At 37.7% G+C, this 17,945-nt stretch overlaps 2 protein-coding genes across 2 annotated transcripts in view; both read left to right on the top strand.

The window, feature by feature from the left end:
- The window catches only part of LOC146756747 (uncharacterized), a 252,104-nt gene that overhangs the window by 31,648 nt on the left and 202,511 nt on the right, over positions 1-17,945 (top strand). The gene's annotated exons all lie outside the window — the stretch shown is intronic.
- The window catches only part of LOC107306750 (uncharacterized), a 47,588-nt gene that overhangs the window by 22,082 nt on the left and 7,561 nt on the right, over positions 1-17,945 (top strand). Inside the window, 18 exon segments of the mRNA XM_085524255.1 lie at positions 1,533-1,581; positions 1,725-1,753; positions 1,855-1,918; positions 2,007-2,042; positions 4,861-4,946; positions 6,195-6,213; positions 6,216-6,344; positions 6,347-7,196; positions 7,591-7,594; positions 7,941-8,158; positions 9,743-9,926; positions 11,512-11,658; positions 12,243-13,199; positions 13,439-13,591; positions 14,861-15,036; positions 15,232-15,298; positions 16,711-16,845; positions 17,765-17,877. Coding sequence (XP_085380381.1) covers positions 1,533-1,581; positions 1,725-1,753; positions 1,855-1,918; positions 2,007-2,042; positions 4,861-4,946; positions 6,195-6,213; positions 6,216-6,344; positions 6,347-7,196; positions 7,591-7,594; positions 7,941-8,158; positions 9,743-9,926; positions 11,512-11,658; positions 12,243-13,199; positions 13,439-13,591; positions 14,861-15,036; positions 15,232-15,298; positions 16,711-16,845; positions 17,765-17,877 — 3,416 coding nt within the window.

Genomic DNA, 17,945 nt, shown 5'->3' with positions numbered 1-17,945 from the left:
TTGTTTTGTACAAATTCTTACGCGTATGTACTGTATTATACAGCCGTGTTCTGAAGGTTCGAGGAAAGCATCTCCTCCTGTGTTTCTCCCACCTGCAGTTGAACATGGAGTACGCTTGCAGAGTGTTTCAGGGGAGCACAACAAGGGTAACTATCTCATAGATTGGATTTGTCTGTGTTTATAGACAAGTGAACTTTTTCTTTTGTTTTCCTTGTTAGTCCTGTTGTTCAGTGAGTATGTGCTGTAGCAATGAAGTGCTTGGCTGATGTTAATTAACAGCAGTGAACACTGAACTTGCTGGCCTGCTTGATTAGTCCAGGCGGTTCTTGCATTCATTATGTATACTTTTTGGATATGTGTTTGTTCGGGTGTTTTTCTTTGCTTTAAGTGGTTGCTTAAAGTGGTGAGAGTGGTATCTGGTTTAAGATTTATCTGTCTGAGGATTTGGATATTTCTGGATAATCAGCAGAAGAAAAATATCATTTGGTTGATCTTTTTGTTTGTTTATTTAATTTTTTTTAGTTTCCTGTTTTTCTTTAAAAACTAAAATATGTGGGCAAATTCTTGTTATGTTTCTGCGGGTTTCCACCTGCAGCTCATGGCATTTGCTTTATGACCATCCTGATTGATCATAAGTGTGCTGGAAAGTTTTGCTATTGGAATAAAGCTTTTATCTTTTTGAGAGTGCTTTGGCAATGTGGCTTATAATATGGATTCAATGACATAGCCTAAAAGGCAAGTCCAATTTTATTTTTGTAAGCAGACACCAAATCTTAGCAAGCTTCTGGAATCCATAAATCAACTTACCAGTTGTCTTTAATGTCTGCTTCATATGATTCTGCTAAGCTTGAAATCAGTGTGGGAGGGGGGAAGAGGTGACTGTGGTAGTCTTTCTAATGTATTTCCATGTTACTTGACCACCTAGTGTTCGAAAATCAAGTCTTGATGATTTGTTTTTAGTATTTATTTAAATCTAAAAATTATTTTGTGGAACAATTCGTAGAAGCATTTTGTATGCTTGTTTCATGAATGGAGTCGTAAAGTATAAGATGACTGCAGCACAGGGCAGTAGGTTGTGTGAGTTAGGAAATAAAATTTGACACTAAACTTGAAAAAGATTTGGAATAACGCACATGTTGTGCATTACAACCAAGCAATGTTTGTATCATTTATTTCCTTGCAAACTGATCCAGAGAGGTCAGTTGAGAACCAGATTGTTTTTACCTCATTGAATGATGTTTGTATGAGGTTGCTGTGTCTGTACCCTTGCTCTCCATAAGCTGTTAATGAGAAAGTAGCCTCAACATTATGCACTGCTAGAATAGAAGTAGTCATAGTTCTGCTGGGTTCTTTCTTGATTGGTCATTAAGAAGCCAAAGCTATCTGCTCTAATTAATTTTTCCAGAAAGCAGAATTCAGCTTCCAAAAGGAACAAAATATTTTAATCTTGTTCTCTTAATAGACATGACTTAATGCTTCACATGAATTGTTGTCATTCTGTGATTTGATTCTTTTTTTTTTTTAAATAAAAGTTGGATGATGGGAATTACTCTGTATTTCTTATATACTACTACAAGTTCTGTGTGATAAGATAATTGGATATTAGCTATTTCACTCTCAATGAAGTAATTTGTGCAAGAAACAATTACAGAGCCTACTAATGTTGTAAAGAATAAAAGATATCTTCAATTAAATAAAATAACGCTTTCATTTTTCATCTCCAGGCTTTTCAGAGAAACCCAGTAATTTGCAGGTAAATGCTTTTCATTGAAATCTACTTGTCCTGCTCATTAATGAATATGTGGTTACTTTGAATGTATGGGTGTTTATTTTTCATTGGTTTGTCTTTCATAGTTAAAGGTTTCTGCAGTTTTAGAGATGAATGAAACATCTTCAAAAACAGAAAAGCAAAAATCAGGTAATGATGTCTTTTATATTCTGATTTTAGCTTCAAAATCTTTCTGATAAGCATATTTAATTAAGCATTTGATTCATTTGTTTTGCAGATCCACAGGAGAAATTGAGTGTAGATGATATTGAAGGTATTTATAAATAGTTGTTGTTTTTTTTTTGTCATGTCCCTTTGTGTGCAGATACATTGTAGTTGTAAATTCTTCATATTAAATTAATGTTTTGCTAGCAAGATGTTATTTCAGCAGCAGATTTAATGAAATATGGCTCTATCTTTGGGTGTTTTCTCCACTACAGCTCCATTCAACATTTCTAAACATCCTTCTACAGTGTAAGGTTCCTCCGGCATACCTGCTATCATCACCCCTTGTCAGGCAGTCCACATTTACTCATTTCCTTCTCATTGCCAAATATACCAATCTGCAGAGGAGCAATAGGGTCATGTCCTGTGTCTGATTCCTGGCTAGGGTCTGCAGGTGGAGCTGTCCAGGAGCTGCAGGTGGGACAGAATGGGTGATTCACAGGCTTATGCTTCATTAGCATGATTGATTATTTACCTGGCTTTTTCTTTGCCTCTCTGGCAGTTGTATGAAAACATGTATTACATATGCTCTTCCAAAGCCATCCTCTCATGTTTTGTTTAAACTGGCCACTGAGTTTAGAGCTAGTGGAAGGACATGGGAAAGAGAGTGTAGGTGGGAGGTAGTGAGTGGAAGTATGTTGGCAGGTATTCCTTTTGGTTGGGAAAGATAAATAAAAGTGAAGCAGCTAGATCATTTGTTATACATGGGAGGGAGTATATCTAACCTCAGTGGGTTCTTAGTTTCTTAATTCTGATATATGTGAATTTAAGTATTTGTTAGCGAGATACAAAACAGTTCCCTATTAAGGTCTTAGAATTTCTACAACGAGCCCTGAAAATTAAAAATCAGGTGAAAACCTATATAAGCAAGCATATGAAGTAGATGATTAGATAAGAGTTCAGAAAACTATTGCAACTTCTAAGTATGGAATGGAAATTGCTCCAAGCTGTTTGACATCCATGTCTTGGGAAAAAAGGTACTGTTTCTTTTGATGACAATAGAGGTTAAACTTCTTTCTAGAAAAAAAATGTACGTGTGTTTGCATAAAGAAAAGGAGATTCTCTACTGCAGTGATATTGTTTCTGTAAGATGCACAAAAGGTGGTTAGAATCATTGAATTATAGAATTGGGCTGGAAAGGACCTTTAAAAATCACCTAATTGAAACTTCCCAGCTGTGGGTAACCTGTTGCAGTGCCTCATCACCCTCATCAAGAATTTATTCCTTATATCTAATCTGAACGATCTTTTAGTTTAAAACTGTTACCCTTTGCTCTGTCACTACAGGCCATAGTTAAAAGTCTTTCGTGTAAGCCCCCATTAATTATTGAAAGGCCATCATATGGTCTCTGCAAACTCTTATATTCCCCAACTCTGTCAGCTTTCCTCATAGGAAAAGTGTTCCAGTCCTCAAATTGTTTTTTGAGACCCTTCCCTGGACCTGCTCTAGCCAGAGATTTTTTGTGCTGGGGGCCCCGGAGATGAACTCAGTGCTCCTGGTAGGGTTTTGAAAGAGTGGAGTAGAAGGGGACACCACCTCTCTTGGCCTGCTGGCCATGCAGTGCTTCTTTTTTTGTGGCCCAGGGTGCAATTGGCTTTTTGGACTGCAAGCATGCATTCTCAGCTTATATGTAATTCTTCATCCAGCATTATCCCCAAGTCCTTTTCCACAGGACTGCTCTCAGTCTGTTCATTGTCCAGCCTGTGCTGAAGCTGATGACTTCCCAACCCAGGTGCAGGATCTTGCGCTTGGCCTTGCTGAACATCATAAGACCTGCTTCTGTAGGCTGTCAGTATCTGTCTGAATGCGATCTCTTTTCACTAACATATCAGATACACCACTTGGCAGCACTTCCCTGTCTACCAAAGAATCCATCCATGATATTTCTCCAATTTAGAGAGATGAGCTCTCTAGGTAGCTAACATCAGTTGCTATTTCTTTATCCTCCACTCTAGTCACTCCATAATAGAAGGTTGTCTGGGCCTTGGAAAGTACCTCCTTTCTTAAACTCTTTAAAAACAAGTGTGATGTTTCCCTTTCTCCTGTCACTAAGGGTTTTACCTGACTGCCACAACTCTTTAAATATGGTGGATAGTGACTTAGCAACCTAATTTACCCATGATCTTGGAGGTCTTTTCCATCCTTTGTGTTTCTGTGATTCTGTGAGTTCTTGTTTTGTCTGTTTTATGTAGTCATGTGAAATGTAGTCCAGTGATGGTGTGGGACGTGGCAAAGTTAGATAGGAAAAACAGTCTTTTCATAGCTCATTTTATGTCATCATTTCATGTATTTTCTGTTCATCCTTCCTCGTGTCTGTTTTTTTTCTATAATCCATGTATTTGCTCAAAGATCAGGTATTAAGAAATATATGTGAAAGTTTGTCTCAAACTCCTATGTTTGGGTTTCAGCAAGCTGTATTTCTTCTGCAGAGTGTTATAATTCCTATGGTACAAGTATTTCTAACTCTAAAAGGGTTAAACGAGACCCTTTGTGGCACAAAACAAGGAGAAATGAAAGTAGCTAGAGGAATCTAGCCGATTGCTGTCTAGCATACAGTGTGTCATGTATGTATAAATATAGTTCTACATGTAAACCATTTGAGATTCTTAAAGGTGTATTTCTGACTGATTTTCATCAAATTTCCCTTAGGAATGAAAGGGAAAATGCCCTGAGAGGGATTAGTTCGCACAGAGGCATCTTCAAACTGTTTTGTAATATTATGTTCAAATCGTAAATAATCATACGCTTGAGAGGCTGTGTTAGTTTGTGCTATTTTCTCACAAATGCAATGATTCAGGATGTACTCTAGGTATAATTAATTTGTAATAAGTCATGTTCGTTATAAAGATGTAATTTTTTCACTGTAGGTGAGCGCTCAGAATCTACCGTTCATGTGTCGTCATCAGCTAAAAAAGAGATGGTCAAGGATGCCACTGAAAACTTTGGGAGGCAGGTATGTGAAACCAAATATTGTGTTTTTCCTTGCGTGCAATTCTGAGAAACAGTGCAGTCATGTGGTGGGTTTTTTGTTTTTTCCTATGCAAAATACATACTCATTTGGGAGCAAAATTTTATATCATGTGATTATTTCTTTGACAAAACACGCCAGATTTTCCTCTGTGTATTAGAAAGATTAAGTAAAAACCTGAAATATGATCTGTCAGTGCTTTCTCTGCCTCTGCAAAATATCTCCTTATCTGATCAAGTTAGTAAGTGTTCGAAAATATTTTTTGAAGGTCATTATGGAGGAATATAGGCTAGGCGTCCTGTTTGTATTGAGCATACAGGACTGGGTAGGGATCTTCATTGAGTGTCTGGAGTCTTCTGTAATACCTCAAGGGAAGTGGAGGAAGTAATATCATCATACATCCAAGGCACTGTGGAAGAGGGATGTGATTCATTTCAGCAGGTAGAGAGCGGAACTTAAGTATTGGAAGGTGGTAGCAGATGTGCAAAGTGAATGGAGCTTGGAAATGAAGTGGCTGAGGCAGGTGGTGACTGAGATGCTCTCCATTGTGAAAGATTTTTGTGGAGTTACGATGTGGAAGGAGAAAAGGGCCTCTATAACCAGAGTAAGAAGGACAATAGTTGTGGTTCCTTGGGATGCCAAGGCTGCAGACCTTGTTCAGAAGGGAACACAAACCAAGGGCAACTTTGCAGGGACTGTGAAGTCAGAGATAGTGAGAAGGCTGGAGAGAGGAGCTGGTCAGTGAGCTTGAGGCATGGTACCGTTTGGATAGATGTCTCAGTTCTTGATTTTGGGCTGAGGGCAGGAATGAACAGGTATTCCTTGTAAATATTTGTCTTGGGAGCTTGGAATAGAATTTAATAATTCTGACTCTGAGGAGCAAAAGTGATTGTAATGTAGCCAGTCCCTTGTTGTGGTTAGTAAAAAAGCTTGTTATGATCACTCACGCTTGTTATGAACGCTAACCAGCAGGGGGTTTAAAGGGACAGTCAGTAGAAAGTTGAGTATGGGAAAATTTGGGCAGTTGTGTTTTCTGTTGTTACTGATTGGTTTTGATCTGTTTGATTGGTTTATGTTTCTAAACTAGATCCTTCTGTTTTGAGGAAAAAATAAATAAGGTATCTTTGTTTTGTTGTTGTTGTATGATGGGATGAGTTTGCAATGTAAATTATATGGCTTAACGGTAATTTCATTTTTCTTGGTAATTTTTCTGTCTTTACCTGCTTACTTAAGGATAAATATGTTTTAGAAACTTGATAGAAAATACAGCACATGAAAAGCAGACTGACAAAGCAGAAATTTCTCATCAGGAAGCCCTAGCAGAAAATGAGGAATCCCACAGTGCTGACAAGCAGTTAAGTCTAAAGCTGTGGGAAGAAAGATACAAAAAATGTGGATTGAAAAAGAGAAAAGGGAGTTGAAAAGAAATTTTACAAACATTACAGCAGAGCTGAAGCAGCTGTTTGGTGAAATTAATGAATCTGAGAAAGCTCCATCCCTTGTGGCAGAAGTGTCAGAAGATGACCTCATTGAAGAATTGAAGAGTCTTTGTGTTTCGTCTTGTGTGACAGAATCAAGTGATAAGTTAGAAAGTAAAGGTGAATTTGGAGATGTGAAACTTAATGTAGACCTAAAAGAACCCAAACCTGAAATAGTTATTCTGAGTCTCTGTGTCCTTCCTGATCACAATAACTTAAATGCGAGCATGGAAAATACCTGGAGAATACCAGATGAAGAAGGCTGCACTAATTACACAGATAATACAAAAGTACATCTATCAAAAGCAGAGGAAATGGAAGAGAATGAGAATGGGATTAGTAGAGATGTAGAGGGAAGTCCTGAGTATTCCCTGAGACATTGTTTAAAAACAAATATTTGGGATGACATTTCTAATAATCTTCCTAATATAAGACCTGTTTCCACAAATGGTGAAAGTACACTTGGCTTTATAAGTGAGAAGAAAATTGGCAAGGACATCTGTCTTAGTGACAGTGTTCCCAGAGACTGCCTTATCAAAAACAAGGAAATAGGAGAAACAGAAATCGAAAATCTTTTCCCGCATGCTCAGCAACCTTGTGGCATGCTGAAAAGGAATCTGGATGAAGAACTAAAACAAGATGTGGAAAGATTTAAGAGTAAGGTAGGAATGCTGCAAATGGTATTCCTGGCTTTGGAAAAAGAGAAGGTAGAGCTACAAAAAGAGGTAGAAGTTCACCTGCTTTTCCTTATTCTTTAGTCTTTCTCAGTATCGGTGGTCCTGTTCATGTTAGCTATTGATCATTAAAAGAAGGTGCTTTGTGCAAATTGGTTTTTTTGTCTTAAGAGAAGAACGTTACTCATAAATAAGGAAAGCAGTGGAGAATGTAATCAGAAGGTTTTGAGAAAGCAAAGTGTATTGTTTCAGTTTGACAATAGGTGGCAGTCATTTCCAGTGTAAGTAGTTATCACCTCATTACCATAAAAAGAAATTCATACAAGTACACCAGTTTTGATTGTCGATCAAGGAATGAAAATAGCTTCTGAACAGGGTCTTGATTTATCTCTTCATTTGCTGTGGTTTGTGCATGGTGTGCCTTCATTGCCTCTCACTAAAATTCCTGATTGCTGTGAAGCTGTTTCTGCTTTTGAGTTCAGTTTGCTTTTTTCCTCATCATTAAGGAAGTATGACATCATACATCCACTCATACTTTGTGTTTCTACAACTACTGTTGTGTAGTCCATCTGATTTCTTATCCATCAGTAATGCTTCTATTGTTTGTTTCCTTAGGGCTGCTTTGCTTTTTTGTTTTTGTTTGATTGTTATACTTCAAATCAAGAGTGAATTCAGAGTATATTTGTTGACTTGGTACATTTTGTAGAGTAATTTTGGGGGAAAATCTTTTTTATTTTACATTATTTTAAAAGTCAAGCTTAGATTATTTGGTCTTGGATCTCCTTTAGAATCAGAAAAATATATGAAGCTTAATTTTCTCTTCATAGGTTGAGAAGGAAAAAAGGAAGCAGAAACATTTCAAAATGCAAGCAGTGGAGAAACAGGAAAGTCTTGATAAATCAAATACACCAGTGGGCAATATTACCCATCAACCAGTAAAAGAAAAGCTTGCTCTAAGGAAGAATGAAAAAATGATAGAAGAAAAACACACAAAGAATTCTTCATCTGAGGAGAGACCAAAATTACTTGAAATGCCAGTAAAAGGGTAAGCTAATAAAATAATCCGTAGAATTAGATTGTTTTAAATCTTGTAATTGAAGCACTTTCCTCGGTATTGAAAGCTATGCTGAGTAGTCCCCTGCTCCCCAAACTGTTTTAAAAGTATATTTTTCAAAGAACTAAATGCACAGTGGAGGTTCAGATTAATTTTGCTGGAGGTGATAGAGGTCTTAATCACAGAATCATAGAATGGCCCAGGTTCAAAAGGACCACAATGATCATCTAGTTTCAACCCCCCTGCTATGTGCAGGGTCACCAACCACCAGACCAGGCTTCCCAGAGAATTTCTTCCTTAACACTGACTCTAATCGTGTCTTTAGAATCTTACCTCCTATGCCTAATAAATTAATCAAGAACGAATTCAAAGCCCTTGCACGTGGGATGGAGGAACCCCTTGTGTACACAGTGAAATGCTCTGGCTGGTGAGCTGATTCGCTGAGAAGCCTCTGGGGGCTTTGGCAGAGATTAAGTGCAACATGAGTCAGAATGATCTTGCAGCTGAGAAGGCCAGCAGCATCCTGGGTTGCAGAGTCAAGAAGCTGAAGGGAGGAGTCCATCCCTACTTAGCATCTAGTTGGTCTGTGTCTGGAGCACTGGGTCCAACTTTTGGCCTCCAAGTACTTGTGTGCATTTCTTTTTATGGCCTTCAAGAGATCGTAGTCAACATGTGTGAGTTCAGTAGAGGCTTTCCAGGCTGATCACAGAGCATGAAACTCTGTGAGAATAAGCTGAGGGAAATAAACTTCAGGATGTGCCTGCAGTCTCCCAGTACGTGGAAGGGGATTGTAAATAAGACAAAGCCGTTCCTGATTTGTCCTGGATTTGATTCTAAACATTTTTCAGAATTCCCAAACATCTGTAAATAGAAGGAATTAATTTTTTCTTCTATGTAAAATCTCAAAACAGTATTAGCTATACATGATAAAAGCTGTACTTTTTGGGAAGCTAAAGACTACATGTAAATCTTTCTCCTTTAGAATAAGCTGCTTCAATACTGATGTTACAGCCAATGTTTTGAACTACTTGTTAGTGGTTGCTGATATTCAAATCTTTTTTTGAACACTATCCTTATCCTTTAATTTATTAAAAGAAATGAAAAGGTTCATCCGCACATGGTAAGCAGTTGTTATAGTCTTAGGGAAGGCTTCTTAAAAGTTTTTGATTTGTCTTAGATAAGTGATGTGATGTTTTATCGGTATTACTTGCAGTCATTATGAATCTGTACTATATAGGTGATGATCAACTTATTAAAAACAGTGTATTTTTGTTAGTAAAAGTTCGTGGTTTACTGTTCATGTTTACCTATGTCGACATGGAAATACATGATGAATTTTGTACATCACTTAAGGGCTTATTTGTCAGTCTTGTGCAGCTCATGTATAAGGTGTCTTCCACCACTAATGGAATGAAATTAGAGTGATGTTAAAAGTTTAAAATTGCAGAAAAACTTCTATATTTGAAAAGGTGTGACATTTCTACAGTTTTAAGTTGTTTCTCCTGGTTCATGATGTGGCATATTTACTTTTTTGTCAGTGCTTTAATTCCTCAAATACTCTCTTTTAAATCCCAGATTTTTTGTGAAACAAGAAGAGGAAAAGAGACATAGAGCTGAAATGCGATATGAAAAAACAAGAAAGCAACTAAAGAGGGAAAAGGATCAATATTCTAGAGAGACAGAGGAAAAACAACAACTTGAGTTTCGTGTAAGGAATTTAGAAACAGAGTTAATAACGCTGAAACAGCTCAAGAAACAGGTATATTAAATATATATCTTCTGTTTTTCTGTTTCTTTCAAACTGATATTTTATGCTAGTATGTTCAACTTGTTGGTGAAAGAGACATTAGGCAATTATCTTGGTGCATTTTGAGGACCATTGTCATGAAACCAGCGTGAACAAACAAGTTCATGATACCTTTTCACATTTTTCAGAATTATAGTTTGGTTTGTGCTTCAGGCAAAGCTTCTCTTTGAGTTATTTTTCCTAATTACTACAGAACTCTGTGCGCGTGTGTGTATATGTATGTCTATATCTATATATCTATATATCTATTATATGTGTATATATATATATATATAATGTTTTTATTATTATTGTTTTTTTTCTTCAGAAGGAAATTACAGTTACTGTTTGTAGTATTCTTTCAAGTATACTTACATGAATTTAAATTTAGGCCTAAATGTTACTGTTTACCTGATAATCTGTAAATTGCCTCAGTTGCTTACAATCAAGACTGAATCCAGAAAAACTCTCACCTTTATTTTTATTACAAGTTTAGTGGCTTATTTAATGCAATTGAGATGATGATGTTCTCACTGTACACAACCTGCATGAATTCTTCAGTTCTTACATACAGTTTTGAGGGTCTTTTCACTGGCCTTTACCTACTTTTCAGCATTCCTGTCATGGTTCTACGCAGTTTGAAATATACCTCGGAAATTCGGTCTGTTGTGTTGTATTTTTCCCCATAAATAGTAAGCCTCAAATTTTCAGAACTTGTATTTGCAAACATATTAAGAACATGTGAAAGTGGTCATTAAGGATCCTCAGTGGCCACGTTGCTCTGGCAGAAGCAGTAAGTAGTTAGCATCACCTCTTTCAGTCTGCCTGGATTTAACAGGGACATCATTGGCATTAGTTTACCTCCTGGTCTGCTGTTCAGCTGGTCAGTCCTCTTCTGTGTCTCACTTCATTAATAGCCTTTGGAAATCTCATACAACTCAATTTATCCAGCAGTATTGCTAGATTTTGGTAAACTGAAAATGGATTGGCACATTTTCTGAAGCATTTCTAAATATTAGTAGAAGAGATGTAGACTTAAGACCTTGCAGTGGGGTAAAGTAAGTGTAGTTATTGTGCTTTTGGAAATCTTAGTCATTTGTTTTGTGCAGTTCTTAGTGTTAGTGCTCATATTGATGAATAGATGTTTTTAAATCTTTGACTGTAAGCATATGAGTGTCCATCTCTGGTTTTAGTATGTATATATAGTTTGTTAGAAAGATAACTTGGGTTTCTACTTAAACTCTGTATGTTTCCAAGAATAGTAGTTCTAGTTTGTTTGTTTTTTTCTTGTGTTATAGAGGGAGATTCATTAAGTATAAAACTTCTATGATGCTGATTTGTGCAAAGGACTCACACTATCCTTATAACTTTCAATTCAGATAAATCTAAAGATGTTTGTTTGCAAACATGGAAAATTGATATGCAGGTCATTCTATGATTTTATGATAAATGACTCTTAATAGAATTAATAGAATGTAAGAATAAAAAGAATGAAATAGGAAGGTATTGCTAATTCTGATTTTGTTCAAGATTCACAAGTTCAACTATATTACTGTAGGTTGAAGAAGAGCGTGATGAAACACAGAGACAGCTCTCTAATGAAAGGAGTGCTAGAGCTCTGCAAGAAGGAATTTTGAGCAACCACCTGTGGAGACAGAAGGAGCTGGAAGAAGAGACAAGAAAAACTATTGGGAAAAATTCAGAGGTAAGCAGTTCCATTCCTAATTAATTTGGTTATACTTCACTGTGCTCATTCTAAAACCTTAAGAAAAATAACCTTTTGTGCCTTTTCGTGGATTATCTACAGTTTATCAATATAACCAAATTTTGTTACTGTTGTCTAAAAACTCTGAATAGCATCATCAATCCCACATAGACCTGAATTGCATGTGGAAGTAGGAAGCCACTGGAAAATAAGACATTGTGTTCCCAGTCTCTTAAACTGCCTGCTGTTCTTCACTGTATAGTTGTTACAATCATTTCTAAGGTTTCTACCTGTGAAATGTCCAGATATCTGGAGATTCACTAGGAAAGAAGCTGGCTGAGGCTGTTTGTGATCCTATTACTTGGCTTTTGAATTCGTTATTATACTGTCATCACTTTCTTGTTTCCATGTCCTTCATCTTTTTGCTTAATAAATTATTTTTATCACAGCCCATGAGTTCTGTTTTGTTTCCTGTTCTCTCCCTCATCCCACTTAGTGATGAGAGTGTGGTGCCTAGCTGCCTGATGGGTTAAACCTGAATTTATTTCCCAACTAACTATTCATTATTGTCCTTTATCACACAGAAATCTGACACTAATGACAGAGAAAAGGATCTGCTACACAGAAATCAGTTACTGCAAGAAGAGATTGCTATGCTAAGACTAGAACTCGATCAAGTAAAACTTAAGCACCAGGAGGATGAAGGAAAATTCTTAGAGGAAAATGAGTCTTTGAAAGAAAAGAATGATTCTCTTCAGAAGGAACTTAAACTGAGTGAGGAAACCTTAACACAGACAGTATTTCAGTACAATGGACAGCTGAATTTACTCAAGACGGAATCTGCAATGCTAACTTCCAAGCTTGAACAGAAAAAAGAAAGCAAAGACAGACTGGAAACAGAGATTGAATCATTCTGTTCCCGCTTGAATGCAGTGGTTCAAGATCTCGAACGTCATCAGTCATTGAAAAGTGATGCCGAACGAACATTTCAGAGAGAACGTGATGAATGGCTTCGTTTACAAGACAAGCTCCATCGTGAGCTCTCTGAGGTGCGAGAGAGCAACAAGAGCTTGTCTCAGCAGCTGAGTAAAACGGAAAGCAAAGTTAATAGTCTAGAAAACGAGCTTCACCAGTTGGAACAAACACTTCGAGAAAAAACACTGCTTTTAGAAATGACACAAAAAGACTTAAATCAAGCCCAGTGTCAAGCAAAAGAAAATGAGCATGCGTGGCAACTTGAGAAAGATCAAGTCAGTAAATTTATGATAAAGCATGAATCTATGCAGGAACAATTGGCCCAGCTCCAAAGTGAAAACCTTTTACTCCGTCAGCAGCTGGAAGATTTGCGGAACAAGGAGATCATCAAAGAAAAGGTTGTGAATGATGTCCATGACAGATTTCATGATATGTTCAACAAACTCAGAGCTGACAGTGAAAAGCAGGTTTACCTCATGGAAGAGAGAAACAAGGAATTAAATACCAAGTGTACTGATTTAAAGGAACAAGTCTTTAAATATGAGACTGACAAAGTAGAAAGAGAGGTAAGCTATACAATTAGAATAAATTAAAATGTTTCAATTCATAAAATGATTTTGTATTTCTAAAATGCATCAGGTGTAAGTTTTACACATAGGACCAAATTGTGTTGTTTTGTTGTGGTTCATTGTTTTTTCTCTTAGAATTAAGGAGGACCGGTAAATGACTGAACTGTATAATATAGTCAGTTTAAAGGAGTAAAGTCAAGTTTCATGTTTTTCCTCATGTTTATCTGTTTCCTTAGGGTTTGGTCAGACAGCTGCAGCAGGAGCTTGCTGATGCTCTTAAAAAGCAGTCTATGTCAGAAGCTTCCCTTGTAGTTACTACATGCTACCGCAGTGACCTTGAGGAAGACAAATTGCACTTGCAGAAGGAACTGGACAGGATTAAAGCTAAGGTACAGAGAGGCTGTAACTTACACATAAAATCTGAGGGTGATTTTTCCCTGTTTCTGGTGAAGAAGAGAAAAATAATGTTCTGAGAGCAAGTACCAGAGAGAACTAAGGAGGTTAGCAGTGATACCCTGTCATAATTCATGAAGCTGGTGAAATCTTTGCCAGCTGGCCTCCTCCTCTGTAGTGAAAGATAAGTGTTACTAGAATCATCAAAAAGCCAACTAGTTTCTTTTGCAAGTAGGAGCCGTTCTTCAGCCCCACAGCTAAAGTTCTTCTTGTGGCTCCAGGGTGTTGTAGCAGTGTTCTTTCTTTTCCCAACTTACTTCCCTCTCCTGGTGTCAAACACAATTAAGAATTTATTTGTGGATGGGATGTGTACAAACTACCAACTATCTGAAGCAACATTACACAGGTGCTCTGAATTTACAAATTGTTTTTCTGTGTCTTATAAGGTTGGTTGTAAACACTATAAGGTGGTCTTTATCCCCTTAGTCTTCTCAACTTGCCCCTTGTCATCTGTGATCACAGTCATGCCTGTGCCAAATCAGAGCAGAGAGTTCAAAGTATAAGCAAATGTCCTCCTATCCTAGAAATAAATTCAGGGGTATAGATTTAAAGACAAGTATATGAACTGCATTGTTCTGTGCACTTGGTGTCCATGACTGGGTGGTCTTCGACACGAAGTCATTATGTCTTTAACTGGAGAAGATCTGTATTTGATAAGCTGCTTTGCAAAATGACCTGGTGTCTCAGCAGGTTATCGCTTTTGGTTTGGCCAAGTTTGGTGTCTGATTTCTGAGAAAAAGTAGAAATACTGGACAGCTGAATTTGAGTTTTTCTTTTTTGCTCTCTGTGAGAGTTGTGGGTTTTTTCTGAAACATCTACCATAATAACATACTAATGAGCTGTGAAATCACTTTAGGAAAAGGATGAGGTTTTTTTGGTTAATATTTTCGATAGAATAGCAAACAAGTAATTTCAGGATGTCACAAGCCACTGAGAAGGTAGGATTGGCAGTGTCAATGCTCATAATGGTGTTATAGAAAATCCTTTGTACAGATGGGAGAGGCCAGTGTCACAGATGATGAAATATCATCTGTTATTGTTCATTTGCTAAGAGAAATGAAGGCTTGAATGAATTGGAAACAATTCCAGTACTTTGGGTAGGGGGTGTATGTAGATACATGCAATATCCAAATTCTTCAGTGCTCACTGAGCTCTCTATACTGAACCTAACCGGGCTGCTGAGGATTCTCATTGCTACTTTACAGTTACATGACTCTGAAAAACAGCGTATTCAATATGAGCGTTGCATTCAAGATTTGAAGACTGACCTAGATAATAAGGAAAGACAAATATCAGCTTCTAACCAAAAAATGAAAGACCTTCTGTTAGCAGCTTCCAGAAGCAGTTCTACAATAAAGCAGCTGGAAGAACATGTCCAACGGTAAGAAAATAACAGAGTGAAGCAAGGTTTTGCTTTCTGGGATTCTCTGAAAACGTCAGAATTGCCTTGTTGCATCATCAGGGTAAAACATGATTTTAAAAGAAGCTCTTGCTTTAAATAGCATTCTTTCACACCATTCTTTTGCAGTGTGCGCTATTATGGATTTGTCTAATAAGATCTGTGCTTCTCTTTAAGGCTTGAAATGGAAAATGCCAGGGTGGAAGCTGCTGCGCAACACCAGGACAAGAGAACTGAAGCCTCAGTAAGCCAGTCATAAACTTCCCTTTTATTTATTTATTTTTTATTTTTTTATGTGAGCTTCTGAGCCTATTTAGATATTTTTCGTGGGGAAGTTATGTGGTTTTCCTGGGGATCATAGGGGAGCTGAGTCATCTGAGCTGTGGTGTGACTGTAGGGTACTCTGAAAATCCTGATGTCTATTCTCCAGTTTTGAGAGTTTTCCCATAAGGTAAAGGTTGTAAATCTCCACCTTTCACTGCTGCCATTTCTGTCTTTGCAGTAGTATGAAAATGTTTGTGTTAATCAGCATGATTCTTTTGATGGATAGGACGGACAGTGTCAGCAGGAGGGAGATGTGTGGTTGAGATCTGGGAGGGGAAACCTGGATGTGAGAAATCTATTTTATCTTCAGAGCTTTGTCATAGTTTCCACCTGAGCTCATTAGGTTCTTTTTCCATTTGTGAATATGTGTTGGTACTTTACTGCCCCGCAGGGGGCTGAGGTAAGGAAAGAACAACTAGGTGAAGTAATGCTGTGCAGTCAGTGGCAGGCAGCTGGGAAGTAGCTGGTGCGCATGCATGGCTTAGCATCTTGTGTAACCTTGGAATATTCTTTAATTAGTTTGCTGTTGGAAAATTAAGCTGCTATAGGGAGAATAAGAAGGATCTAGTGGAAGGGAAAAGCTGTTGATTATCTGCACCAGAAAAGTCTGAGTTCTTTTCCAGGTTCCTTTCCTGTCATCTTCTTTTGGTGATATACCAATTAGAAGGTTTTTAGCATTTTTAACACTTCTGTATTTTACCCATACATTGTCACATAGGGAGAACCGACATTTAACATATCCTGTAAAGACACATGAGGAAGTTTTATGAGTTTGTCATATAAGCCTTTAAGCTCAGGTTTTTATGTCCTTCTGTATGTCAGGGATGTCTCTCTTTTTCTTAAAATGTGCTATTCAAAGCATGTAGACAACTTTCATTCTTTACAAAGGGAACTGAATAAGCAAACTTGTTTACACACAAATGCATCTGTGATGCAAATCTTTGCTCCTTTGTGTAAAAGGATAAGTAACATTGCTGTTCTGAAAACATTTTCTTGCTCTGAGGAGATCTGCAGTTATTTCACAGTCAGTAAGTGTAGGGAATTTTAAGAAAACTGTGAGTTAATGTTGTATGTGTGTCTTCTTATCTCCAAATGATGTAACCTCATTTTATCGTATAGAGAGCATTCACTTTTTCCACTAGCATTAAGTGCTATTCTTGATGGTGCTTCTCAAGCCATCTTTTATAAACTCAGTGTAACATTCACTATAGATCCTTAGTTGTGAGAGCTTAGCCCTGCCTCCATTTGAGTTAATAGTTTATAATGCAGTTTATGTGCAGTGTTGTCTCTCTGGTTATCTTGGCATTCCCTTTGTCATTGTTGTTTCCATAGATACAAAATCAGAATATGTTGGCTATGACATCCAGAGGCTCATGCATGATGTGCGAGGAAGATCGAAAGTCGAGAGCCCACCTTGAAGACCATATTGCTAAACTGAGTAGGGAAAATGCTGAGCTTTTAGAAGAAGTGAGCCCAGAAAACAGTCCCTAACACCTAGCCAATACCCAGAGCAATGCTGACATTTTCTTGAGTTCTTACATACTCTGATTTTATATCCCTGCTACTCAGGCCCTGAGTACTATTGTGATTTGGGTGTCATGAAGGAATTGAATAAAAGCCAAGAGAATATCTCGGAGTTGTGCTGTCAGAAAGACGGTGTGGTTTGATACCAGTTGAGCACATGGAGCAAGGCAGCAGTTCCTGTGTTCTTTATTTGATTTCCTTCTGGTTATTGTCTGACCCCTTGATTTCCAAGCAGGATTAAAACACCCCTTATTTTCAGTGCAGTGTACGGAGGAACTGCTGCATGTTTTCAGAATAACAGGAGCTTAAAACCCTTGCAGAATAAATAAGGTGCAAATGCAAACTACAGAACTAGTTGCCAGTTCTCCTGTAGTTTGTCTGAAAAAACACCATGAGGAACAGCAACTAAATTAGTAAACACCCACAAATAAGATATGGAAGTAATGACTGAGAAGACACTGGTGAATTCCAGAAAAGCAGACTCTTCCACAAGAGCCTGCTGGTCATTGGAATGAATGCTGTAGAGTGTGCAGTGTTCTCCAGGGCTGTGGCTACCTGTGCAAGCTGACCTATTAGCAGAGGAACTGCGGAAGCTGTTCTCTAGCATCTTTTTTCCAGCTTTTTGGGACGAAGCCCAATAAGGGGGCAGAGGAGCATTTGCTTCAGCAGGGGCGTTAATTGGTATCCCTAGGTCTTGGCCCGCTTGTGTGAAGCCTGAAGTGATTTAAATGTTTACAAGAATCCTGTGCCTCAGTGTTCTGCTGAATGTGGCAAAAGGATGGATATGTGCTATCTGCAGTTGCTATGTGTACTGTCCTGTGCTGAGTGTATCATGTATTTTTGTTTGTTTGTTTTTTGAAAGTGTGAGAATGAAAGAAAGAATGTGAAGAAGCCGATAGAATTGAAACAACCACTTGAAGCATGTCTTGACCAGGAAAGGGAAAGAAATACTGAACTGCAGAAGGAATGTGACAGGTATGGTTCACTAGTACTTGAAAGAGAGCTCATGTAGGTTAGAAGTCAGGCTTTAAGGAACTTGCATG

This window comes from Coturnix japonica, chromosome 26, assembly GCF_054131305.1.
Source record: "Coturnix japonica strain WE chromosome 26, WE-NBRP24, whole genome shotgun sequence".
Lineage (NCBI taxonomy): Eukaryota > Metazoa > Chordata > Aves > Galliformes > Phasianidae > Coturnix > Coturnix japonica.
Note: the sequence above shows the minus strand (reverse complement) of the source record. Positions and strands in the feature narration are given on the sequence as shown.